The 12,617-nt window shown below is 37.8% G+C and overlaps 1 protein-coding gene across 1 annotated transcript in view; it reads left to right on the forward strand.

The window, feature by feature from the left end:
- The window catches only part of mus201 (rad2 superfamily protein mus201), a 480,107-nt gene extending 472,525 nt beyond the window's left edge, over positions 1 to 7,582 (forward strand). The window contains exons 5-7 of the mRNA XM_069323705.1: positions 175 to 281; positions 2,633 to 2,790; positions 2,976 to 7,582. Coding sequence (XP_069179806.1) covers positions 3,198 to 7,235 — 4,038 coding nt within the window. The 5' untranslated portion in view covers positions 175 to 281; positions 2,633 to 2,790; positions 2,976 to 3,197 and the 3' untranslated portion in view covers positions 7,236 to 7,582. The remainder of the gene's footprint in view (positions 1 to 174; positions 282 to 2,632; positions 2,791 to 2,975) is intronic.
- Positions 7,583 to 12,617: the final 5,035 nt, after the last annotated feature.

The following is a 12,617-nucleotide window of genomic DNA, read 5'->3' on the forward strand; positions in this document are numbered from 1 at the left end:
GAGATTTGTGGAAGGTTTCTCTGAGAATGTTCGGTAATACGTTTATTGCTTGTGATGTGTATCTATGAATGTATTAACACGATGTACTGAACGGGGTGAGAATAGCTTGAGGTACCTCATCCCTTTGTGTGTATTTTACCTCAATAAACTTATATCATTTTCAATTTCAATTAGGCAGCGGCGAGGTCTGGCAACACTGACCCCACCACAACAACACTAAGGGTGCGTGGTGGCGCAGGTCGACTGGCTTGTGCTCCTCTCATTTACACCTTCTCTGGCAGGTATGGTCGCTGATAAGGTGTTTTTACAGGCTTGATGCCTTCTTTGGGTAATTGGTTTCTTTCTCACGTAGGTAAAGCTCTCTTGCACTAGTCATCATGTGCAGCAACTCTTGTATATCATGAACTAGGGTTCTCCTCCCTTAGGCTAACAATGTCTGTATGTGAAGTCGGCGCTGTAGTTATGCTTTATAATTCGTTTTATCGGGGGACAGGCTGCCTGTGTATATATATACACACATTAGGCCTATATTGAGTTCCCCCTCATGATAGAACTACTGGTCTGTCCCAGAATGCAACCCCACAGCAGTTGATTAATTCCCGGGTACCTATTCACTTCAAACTGAATCAGTTATAATTTTGTTAACACTTTAATCAAAATGGTGCCCAACCACTTGGGGTTGGAGGGTAGAGCGACGGGCTCGCTTCATGCAGGTCGGCGTTCAATCCCCGAATGTACCGAGTGGTTGGGCACCATTCTTTGCCTCTATCCCATCCCCAATCCCTATCCTGATCCCTTCCAAGTGCTACTGTATAGCGTCATAATGACTTGGCACTTTTTCCTGATTGTTCCCTTCCCTTCTCTTTAATCCAAATGTGGTGTAGCTCATTTCTGGTGGATGTGGGAGTCCCGGGAAGTGAGGAAGCACATATGCTAGTGTTAGGTGCCATAAATCTGAGAATTGCATGCCCTAACTAATATAGATCTAAAAAAAAAAAATAAAAACAGATTGGAATTATAGAAGATATGACTTAGTATAATTAAGATATTATAGAAGATATGAAGATATATTTGGCAGCAGTTAGAAGAAAATGTCACCAGATAGGGCAGATCAAAATGTTTGAAATAATTAGTTCCTGTTGAAGACTCGCACACCATTGTGTAAAATATTCTTCCCACCCCCCTCTACCCTACACATTTAACTAAAAATACATCAAATTCATTGGCAACTATAAGCTTGTTTCCTGTTCTGTACTTATGTTGAGATCCTATTAAGTTGGGAACATTTATTACATGTACTGTAATGTACTTAATAATATTTAATTACTTGGCCTTATTTGTACTAGTGTAGGCCCAGGCCTGGTGTAGCACATGTGTGTACTAGTCACTGATGGGGAAAATGATAACAGAGAGAATACTTCTGATCATGAATGCCTTAAAAAGCAGCCTGTTGTGAAAAATGCTAAGGCCTAAGATAACATGTATAAGGCCTAGGATTGCTAGGAGAGGTTAGGTTAGATCTGGTCCTATAGTTGTTGCAGTTAAAGGTTATCATTTGGCCAAATTCAATAGTACAAAAAGTAAATTGACCAGACCACACACTAGAAGGTGAGGGACGACGACGTTTCGGTCCGTCCTGGACCATTCTCAAGTCGATTGTGATCAACTTGAGAATGGTCCAGGACGGACCGAAACGTTGTCGTCCCTCACCTTCTAGTGTGTTGTCTGGTCAACATCCTTTAGCCACGTTATTGTGACTCATCGCCTGCATACTAAAATTAAACTTTTGAGGGGACCATCACTACATGTTAGTACAGTACTGCACTTTCAAGCAAATAGTTACTACAGTATAAGTAATTTAATTTTAGGAGGATAAGCTGCTTTATTTGCTACTAGAAAATGTACTAAAAATAATTTTTGTTTTACTATTTTGTATTTTTATACAGTACTGTACTGAAAACATTTAAATTTTGCATTTCATGATTATTTTGGGAGGATGTATTTGGACCTTATTTTATATTTGAAAATAGAAACAAAATTGTACGTATTTCAATTTAAAACAATTAGTCCTCTGAATTGTTATAGATTTGTTCATTGTGCCACTGGAAAGAGGAGGTAATTATTTTATCATAGTTGTGAATAAAAGTTACAAAAATAAACATTTTGTTTTAAGCCCTATTTAAGGCAAGAAAAGTATAAGGATGAAATGAAAGTTCTGTGGCAAAAGGTCATATAAGAGTGTATTTTGGTTAGACCATATACTGCAAGTATGTTCCATCATACTGTATTTACCTATATACCATGTTGAGGTATAATATTGTATATATATGTATGACTTCTGAGATGCTATATAAAAGTTTTAAGTTTACCAAATGAACCACTTTGTTTTATTATTGGCATATCTAATTTCTATAGAAATTGTCTCACGTTTGAAGTGATTTGTATCTCTTACACCATATGGGCTTACCATGCTCTTACCTGCCATGGACTTTATATTTATATGCCTTAGAGTTGCTCCCTGGCAGTTCATAGTGATTGTGGCATTTGCAATGATGAACCTTGTTATTTCCTGTATTGAAAAGGGCAAAATATTTCTTATATTAAAAAGGGCAAAATGCTATCTTGATTTCAGAGGGACATGTGAATCATGTAGATTGTGAATGCAAAGCCTACTGGTTTATAGTTTGCAGTGCCCCTTGGATGCACTTGAAAATAAGCACCACCCAGACCTATCACTGGCAATAAAAAAATAAGTTAACACAGTGAGAAAAGAAACCATCAAAAAATACGGTCAGTGTGTATTTTGTGGTTATTGTGACAAAATTTCTAGTAGCCTAAGTCTGATTTTTTCATTACTGTACTTGCTTTTACAGAGGATAGATTAGATTTTTTTATTTAAATTTGTATTTCGGTGAATATTGGTTAAAATTAGTATGTGGCTTTACCCAAGATCTCACGCTTGGCTTTGGTTCCAGGTGGCGTTAGTGCTTGACGTCATTGGATTGTCCTTGGAAGTACAAGTATGATCCACTTGGGATATGTATGACGTATCTTTGCCAGAAGACATCCCAAGAATTGCATAATTATCAAGAAAATTAAATGTTTACGAGTGAAAGAACGTATCTCAGCAGATTTTGTCAAGCTTATTAATACATAATTGAGATTTTAAAAGTATTTATAGTGAATAAACATTAATCATGGGTGTAAAGGGCTTGTGGAAGTTGATAGAAAGTACTGGAGTGCCAGTACCTCTTGAAACCTTGGAACATAAAATTTTAGCTGTTGATGTATCCATTTGGCTTCATCAGGCTGTAAGAGGCTTTAGAGGACCAGGAGGAGCTGCTGTTGCAAATGCACATCTCCTGACTCTGTTTCATCGAATTTGTAAACTACTCTTTTATCGTATAAGACCTGTGTTTGTGTTTGATGGTGGTGTTCCCTATCTGAAGAAGCAGACCCTAGCCTCACGAAAAATAAGGCGGGATGTAGCTGCAAGTAAAGCTCAGCAAGTGCGAGAACGGCTTCTTAAAAATCTCCTGAAAAGTCAAGCAGTCCGAAAAGCTTTGGGGAGGTCGGGGCCTGGTCCAAGTATTGCCCATGTAGCGAGACCTCAGAAAAAAGAAAAAGATATGTTTGAACTCCCACCAATTCCTGATTCTGAAAATCAATTGACTTCTCTGAAGTCTGAAGATTCTGAAGATGAAGGTGATTACATTTTAAAAAATCTGAAATTGCCAAACCTCCATCAGTTTGATTTTGAAAGTAATGAATTTAAATCTCTAGCAATAGAAACCCAGCATGAAATCCTTTGTGAACTTCAGGACACACGTAAGCAGAATTCTTGGAGCAGCATTAATGAAATGCCTCGGCAATCTGAAAGCTTTGCTGAATTCCAAATGGGTAGACTTATGAAAAGACGCAACTTTCAGGCTACATTAGATTCAACGCGGGATGAAATAAGGAAAAGAAAAGCTGCTGAAATGGAGGCCGAGATGTTCGGAGAGTTGCAGAAACATGTTAGTCTTTCCCAGCGAATCATTTCTGAAGATGATGCTCATTCCATTCTTGTGAAGAGGATAAAGAATGATGAAAAATGTAATGATGCTGCTGAAGTGTTGAAAGAAGACAAGGGTAAGTCTCCTATGAAAAAAAGAAACCAAGGTTTTGGAAAAGATTTTTTGACTGAGTTAGCCAAACAGGGAGTTGTCAGGGCCTACCCTCATACTGATTCTGATTCTGATTTTGAAGATACATGTTATCCATTAGAAAATTCAGACAAAGATTACTCAAGTGAAAACGAAATTGGAGGTAAAAGATCGGTTGACACTGAGGAGGAAGGTTTCCTCAATATTGTTAGCTCACTTATGGAGAACAGTGGCTTGACACAGGAAGAAATCCTTACCATGATAAAACAGGAGAGCAGTAGCCAAGGTCAGCGGGAGCACAGTAGTGAAAAGGAAAGTGGGCCATCGACGTCAGAAAATGCTTCAGGATTTGTTTGTAATCCTGATGCTGATTCAGCATCAGATGATGATGAGGACTTCATAGAAGTTTTGGAAACTTCATCCCAGCAGTTTCCCCAAAGCAAACAGGAAAAAGATGCAATTGCAGAAAAGGCAGAAGCAGATAATTTAGATAAGTTATTATCAACAAAGAGTGACAGTTTATGGATGAAAATCATTCACCAGAAGCTGGATGATATGGTACACACAAATGCATTTAAAACCTCCCCCAAAAAAGCCGTTTTAGACAGCCGCAAACTCATTTCTAGTAAGGTTAATAAAGAGGATAATAATGATAATGGAGTTGAAAATTTAAAAGCTGTTAAAATTTCTTTGGATTTTGATGTCAAACCTTTGAAAATGGAAGATGATATTTTTGCTGACATTTTTACTGAGATTAACAAACCACTTTCAAACCTTAAACAAAATGCAAATAAAAATGATCCTGCAAGATTAGTAAAACCTCAGGTAAATATTCAGGACTCTGTTAACAAAGCAACAAATGGAAGTAATGTAAATTTGACAAAGAATACTAACAAAAATGAGTTGTTACTTTCTCAACCAGGAATTGATTCTGCAATAGAAGACAGGTTGCATGGTAGTACTTGTTCTTTGAAGATTTCTGCCTCAGAACAACTTTGTACAAAGGATCCCAAAATTTCATCAGTTTGTTCTGCTAGAGAAATGTCCAGTACAAAACATAAAAACCTAGAAGTTGATAAGGCATTGCAGAACAAGGTAAATGAACTTGTTAAATTGAAAATTGAAGAATTGGTGAATAGTAAACAAAAGCGGTCAGATCTTGATAACTTATCCATAACGGAAGAACAAGATCAGGATGATGTAGAACTGATGAGTTCCAGTGAGGAGAGTGATTGTGATGAAATGGCTAAAAACCATCTACAGCTGGCAGAAAAGCCAAAATTAAATACAGTGTGTACAACTATAGCAACCACAACAACAGATGCCATGCATGTGTTGTCTCCTTCAGATAGTGCAAGCAACAGTAACATTGAGGAAGTATGGGAAAGGGATAAAAATACATTAAATGTTAAAATTAATTGTGAAGCAAGTAAAGCGAGCAGTAATGCACAACAGGAAAATGGAATTAACTTTAAACCTGTCGTAGAACAGCAGTCAAGACACACCAAATCAGTTCTAGTCACTGATGGGGAAAATGATAACAGAGAGAATGCTTCTGATCAAGAATGCCTTAAAAAGCAGCCTGTTGTGAAAAATGCTAACACTAACATTGATCATGAAGCTCAAGAGAGAGATTTGGATTCAAGAACAAAGTGTGATCAAACATTGAATTTGTTAAATAAAACAGAAAGTGAGAATGTTGAGGTGGTTGAAAGACCCCAGAAGATTTCTGAGGATGAACTGAAGCACTTGGAAGGAGAACTGGCTGCAGAACAAAAAACTTTGGTGGCTCAGGCACAAAAATCAGACCGAATTGCCTCTAATCTCAACGAGCAAATGTATGGGGAGTCACAGCACCTTTTACAACTTTTTGGCATTCCCTATCTTGTAGCACCAATGGAGGCAGAAGCACAATGTGCTTTTCTTGATTCTGTGAATCTCACTGGAGGGACTATTACAGACGATTCTGATATATTTCTGTTTGGTGGGTGCAAGGTTTACAGAAATTTCTTTAATCAAGCTAGACATGTAGAATTTTTTAACACTGGCAACATTAAAGCTAACATAGGATTAGATCGGCACAAAATGATCACTTTAGCTCTTCTTACTGGGAGTGATTATACTGAAGGTGTAGAATCAGTTGGATCTGTAACAGCCATGGAAATCCTTGCTGAATTTCCTGGAGAAGGTATTGAATGTCTTCACAATCTTAAAAAATGGTGGAATTCTGCTCACAAAAATGTCACCTCAATGTTTGCTTCTAAAGTGAAGCAAAAACTGTCTCGTGTAATGCTTTTGGAATCTTTTCCAAATGAGAGAGTTTATGAAGCATATCTTGAACCAGAAGTAGATGAATCAAGAGAAAAGTTTACCTGGGCTGTCCCTAATGTAGAAGCTTTACGCACATTTACAATGGAGAAATTTGGTTGGAATCTTGCTAAGGCTGATGAGATATTATTACCAGTTTTGAAAAAATTGGGAGTGAAAACATCTCAGATGAGGATTGATTCCTACTTTACTAACATTAAGCTTGTAAAAGAACCAAAAATAACCAGCAAGCGCATGCAAGATGCAATTGCAAAGGCAAAAGGGGAGAGCCCACCCAGTTGTGGATCATCGACAGTGATGAATAAATTAAGAAAATCCTGCATAAGAGGTAAGCCAGAGAAAAAGAAGAGAAACTTAAAAGATTCTGAAAATATGTTGGATGAAGCTGCAGATGATGGCTCTGCAGTTATGGTGGACAGTTTGCCAGCAACTGACAAACCAACATCCTCAAAACCCTCGAAAACTTTATTAATGGACCCATCGGAGAGTAGCAGCAACATAATTGAGTCATCCGAACCAAAGAGAAAGCGCAAAAAGAAGTCTGAGAATTCAAAAGAGAAAGTCATGCCGACATCATCTGCAAGTGACAATGATAATCAACCACCAAGAAAGCTAACCAAGGAAATCATGTATAAGGCTCTGTTAGAAAAAGAAACCATTAGTCAAAGGGAATCTGATAAAATGAAAATGCAAGAGAAAAAGTTGGCAGCAGCTCAGCTATTAAAGAAGCAACGTGGGTCAGGCAAAGCATTTAAGAGGTGATAGGTACAAATACTATACAAGTACATACCTACAATTTTTTTTTTTATCTTTTTTACTATTAAATATATGAGCTTATGTTGAAGCTAAGATATAACTGGATAGTTTTTTTTAGTTACACATTTCCAATAGTATATTTATATCTGACACTGAATTATTGAAATGTTACCATTTTAATTTGTTTGATTAGAACCTGTGAATATGGAAAAATATATTTTTGAAGGAATCCTTGCATTAGATACCTATTTTGTTTTTTTTATGTATGTGTTATTTTAAATTACTGTATCTGGTAATGTCTTTTCTCATATTGCTGTGTTGTCTTTGTTCAATACTAATAAAAATGACTTCACTTCCTTAGTTCAATAATAAAACCTGTCATCAAGTGTTCTTTTAATAAAATGGATATTTAATGGTGAAACGACAGAGTGACCTGTTGTAGCCGGGGTGAAGGTCATTGACCTGTGGGGGCCTGTATGAGCCTAACACACACTTCCTCTCCCTGACTGTGAGAAGCACATGGTGAATCATGTTAATTAATATGCAAGGTAGTTTGTGCCAATAGCATTTGTTATTAGTTTGGTGATATTGCATTGAACTGTATAGTACTGTACTTGGATTTGGTAACTGGATACCAGAAACTGGCCAGTCTGTTTTCCAGTTTAACCCCTCTAAAGCGAGGCTATCTTCAAATTTGTCACCCCTGCATGTCACCCCTCAAAAGAAAAAACTAAATAATTGTAAATCTGTGTTCAAACGGTAAGGAATCTGTGCAAAATGAATACCAAAATGTTTATTGGTGTTGGCAAGTGGTGCAGTTATGATAGGCTGATGAGGGACCAGGAACTGAAGTCCACCTGAACTCCACCTAAGTCCACCAAATTATTTTGGGGCCTCCCATGATCCTTGGGAGACACTATTGGGGAACATTGATATACAGTATGGATATTGACATAATGTCTAAATCGTATTATGATGACTGCCTTGTACTAAACAATCAACACATTGGCAATGACTGCACTTTAAAGGACTAACTTCCCCTTAATGCAACTTTGCAGCTGTCTACCCATGTCAACCTACAGTTTAAGAACTTGTGACGGGTTGTGATATTGTAGCTATACTGAACCAAGATGGTATGGCTCTCCCTCACACAAATAAAAAAAAATACTGTTATTGGCCTTGCAGTGTGTAAGTCGTAGGTGGAAACCAATTAAAATCATCAAATAAATAATTAAAACAATTTACTGAAATATTAATGAACAAAAATGACACATGACAATACTATGACAATACTTGGCTATTATTATATAGCATATCAAATAAGTAAATGAAAGTTTAACTCTAATACAAAGCAAAGAGATATACTGGTGTACTGAAGATAACTACCATACCACCACGGCATCAGAGACATGGCGTTGGCTGAAGGCAGACGACAGGTGAGAGACACCAAGGTGTTCCAAGAGCACTAAGGGAGAGACTGGCTCTCCAGGGAGGCAGCCCCCTTTATATAGTCCAGCAGTGATGACTCATCCAGTGTCATTGCAAGGTGGACATCTGGTCAACTAGCAAACTGCTCGTTTGTGGCTGGCGGTGCCTTTGTGTTGAGCTGCACCACTGCCAGTTGAAGGTGGCTAACTGCTTGCTTGTGGGAGCAGACTACCGGTTAGCAGAGGCACCCGGCTTGCCTCTTGAGTCGTACCATGCCCTGGGTACGTCAGGCCCTGGGTGCTATGGAGACGTGGCAGGTCTGATGACTCATCTGGGCTGGTGTAGATGTAGACTTCCATTGCAGAGGCATTGAAGGTGAAGGGAAAAGGCAGTTCCACTGCTATGCAGGGGATTCACATGACAAACTATACATCTACCTGCAAATAAAAGCAAACAAATAAAATATAGCCCCTGAAATTTTAAGAAAATAAAGATTTTTTTTTATAAGAACCATGGACTGAATCATGGTAAAATGTTTTATTCTGACATGACATTTTTGAGTTGTTCTACGCACTGATGAATAGAACTGGTGTTTTTGGTGCTCAAGCCTGATAATGGGTGATAGTCTGGTTGCAAGCAATTTTGTCCTACTGTATAAGGATTAGAAGTCAAGAACCAACTGATTCCATGTAAATTTATAAGAATATCAACTTGTGCCATAATTCACACTATACAAGCTGTAATGCATTTTCTCAACACCAATGATATATAAATTATTTTATACAATCTAATCAAACTGAAGCGCTCAGTGGAATGAATTGATACATGAGCAGTGCCATGTAGAGTACTTCCATGGGGGTTATCACCGTCACCCATTAGCCAAGCAGACAAGATGATCTATTTGAACACTTGAGCAACGTGGGATGATTGTGCATGGTTCTTACACTGATCACTGCTGTGTATTCCCAACAGTGATTAAACACATGGATGTGAAAGTTGGCAAATGTTTTCCTAGGTTATTCAACACCAAATTTTCTCTATTCAAGTAAATAACCCTGAGGCCTAAATTCATAACTTTCCCCTCCTCCTCCCAAAAAATTAACACTGCCAAGTTAACCCTTTTATTGTGGCACCTAACTTTCTACCGCCGCCTCCACCTTCTCTTCCACCTCTGATAAAAATCTTTAAAATGTTTGAGTACATGCTACAGAAAACTGTAGAATACTATAGAAAACATGGTCCAACTTGGTATAGGCCATAAGTGTTACCATATCATAACTGTAACTAATGAGCAGTTGCCAAAGGAATTTTGTTTGAAATTTCATTATACTGTATTTCTACTAAGAAAAGTCAGATTTGTACATATTGCATAGCTTGTAATTTTTTATTACAGCATTATTATATTTATCAATATAAACAAAAATCAAAATGTTTAAATTGAATATTGGGTGGAAATGAGTACAGAACAGTGTATGTAACAAGTTTTTATATGAATCACCACTAAATTTGTTAGTAGATAAATATAATACTATTATTGTTAATTATTATTATTAATATTATTATTATTATTATTATTAATATTATTATTGTGCTTATTAATCTTTGTTAAATTATCAATCAAGCTGTCGCTGTCAGTGCTATCAATCAGAGCTATCGATGTGCTTTAATATACCTACTAATCTCTCACTTTTTTTCTTGCAATGTACCTGTTATCATTTTATAAGTTTTGCTAGTATTTACCTACTTAAAATTATCTGTTAGATTAAGGACCTGCCTGAAACGCTGTGCGTACTAGTGGCTTTACGAGAATGTAAAACACCATGCTATGTACCCTTACAAACCCAATGTACCTTCTTGTATATATATATATATAAATAAATAAATAAATATTTAAGTGTTGATACAATAAATTTATAATTATGTGCAGTAATATTTAATATACAGTATTACCATTGTGTTCTAACACAGTAATCTTTGGACGACATTTAGATTTTTAAGCGCATATTTTTTTTTTTTTTTTTTTTTAAGAGTAAATTCTTATTTTCTGTTCATTTCCTAAAATTATTTGATACTGTAGCATGATTAATATTTCAGGTTGCTATGGCCTCCCTGTTTGATGATACTGTAGAAAATCTGAAGACTTCTGTTCCAAACATTCAAGCACGACCGGCCTCGGTCAAGTCACATGTGTTTGCTAAGCTAATCAATGGGAATCACACAGACTTTGCTGTCATTGCCTATAGGTGAAGGAAGCTAATTTTTAACTTGATCTTTTTAGTACTTCATAAAAACTTATAATGCTATAATAGTGAAGTTTTTTTTTTGTTTTCTTGGAGGTACTCCTTAGTGGCTTCCCAAGCTTAACTCTGGTACCACCAAACCCAACACATGAAGCCTCCGAGACCCATCTGTTGCCAACAGGGAGCCAAGACCAGAATCTGGTTCTCGTTGAAAGTCAGAGTGATCAGAGGATCATCAGAGTTCAACCACAAAACTGGAGAAAATTTAAGCTGACTTATCTTTAGTCATCTTGCTTCATGGCAGTACATGAATTTTATTTTCTGTAATACAGTACTTTACCTCTTGATGAGGAGGAAATTGTCTTTCCATGCTAGGAAGAAAAAATGTTGAAACATTGCCAGTGTGCTTGTGCACGTTAAGACCTGCATTTTGCGCTTACCCTGCTCCTATTGGCATTAGCACTTTAACTGAGGATGCACTTAAGAGGTATAAGTGAACTTCATGATCCGTGCCTTGTCTGAGTATTACTTCATCCAGGCTATTCCAGCTTCCTCATCTGATTTTTCAGATGGCACCATTAGATGCCATCTGATAAAGATGCCACCTAAAAAAAGGGCATCTAATGCTGTCATTTTCAGTTTTTGGAAGGTGTTTCAGTGTTCCTGAACTCTGATGGTCTTTCCTGTTGACTTTTATACCACCTGTTTCTTGAGATAATTTCTTGAGGTTATCTTGAGATGATTTCGGGGCTTTAGTGTCCCCGCGACCCGGTCCTCGACCAGGCCTCCACCCCCGGGAAGCAGCCCGTGACAGCTGACTAACACCCAGGTACCTATTTTACTGCTGTGTAACAGGGACATAGGGTGAAAGAAACTTTGCCCATTGTTTCTCGCCGGCGCCCGGGATCGAACCCGGGACCACAGGATCACAAGTCCAGTGTGCTGTCCGCTCGGCCGACCGGCTCCCAAGTGGTTTGGCCCAGTGGATCTTTTCACTTGCAGGCATGTGGCTTGGTTAGTACTGAACTTTGTTTTTGGGCAATCACTTGCCATTTGAAGTCCAATAGACTCTCAGGAATTGCTCTGCTACTCCTAACAGCCAATTACCAGTTGTCCACTTGGCTGCTGTTGCCATCTATCACCAGGTGGCAGTACCGAGAGTGTAAGCACACTTTGTCGACTTAAATGCTTTTCTCACAGGCACCTTCTCTGCTGAAAACACCTGGTTGGTTAGTGAGGCTTTCAGTTAAGTAGCAGTTCGTTTATCCTGAGACTCGTCTCTTGTACAATTAGCCAGTAATTTATAGAATACAGTACTTCAATTATGTGTTTATTCACTTTCGTTGCATGTCTCTCAAGCTTACCATCCAACGTTAGTAGTTTTTACTTCTTTATGTTATGCTGGTAATGTGTTCGGTTGGACGCTCTTGAGTTGCTCAAACTCCTGAGATTCATTTGATCACGGTGTCACTTCTGTGTTCATGTTCTGTTTTTCCTAACAATTCTCGCTTGGTAATGTTGAGATATTTATTTTGTTTAACTGTTTTGTTTTTATATTTAGTCACCAGTAGGCCTTCAACTATAGTTGTGTGCATATGGTTAGAGTTTGCTGAAAACATTTCAGTTTGTGACTAGGTTCCTTCTTCAAACATTTTGGAGGGCCACTCTGGGGTCCTGCTAACGTCTTTGCTAGTTTACTTTCCCTGGAGCTGTACAGTAT

The sequence above is a fragment of the Procambarus clarkii genome, chromosome 13 (genome assembly GCF_040958095.1).
Source record: "Procambarus clarkii isolate CNS0578487 chromosome 13, FALCON_Pclarkii_2.0, whole genome shotgun sequence".
Classification (NCBI taxonomy): Eukaryota; Metazoa; Arthropoda; class Malacostraca; order Decapoda; family Cambaridae; genus Procambarus; species Procambarus clarkii.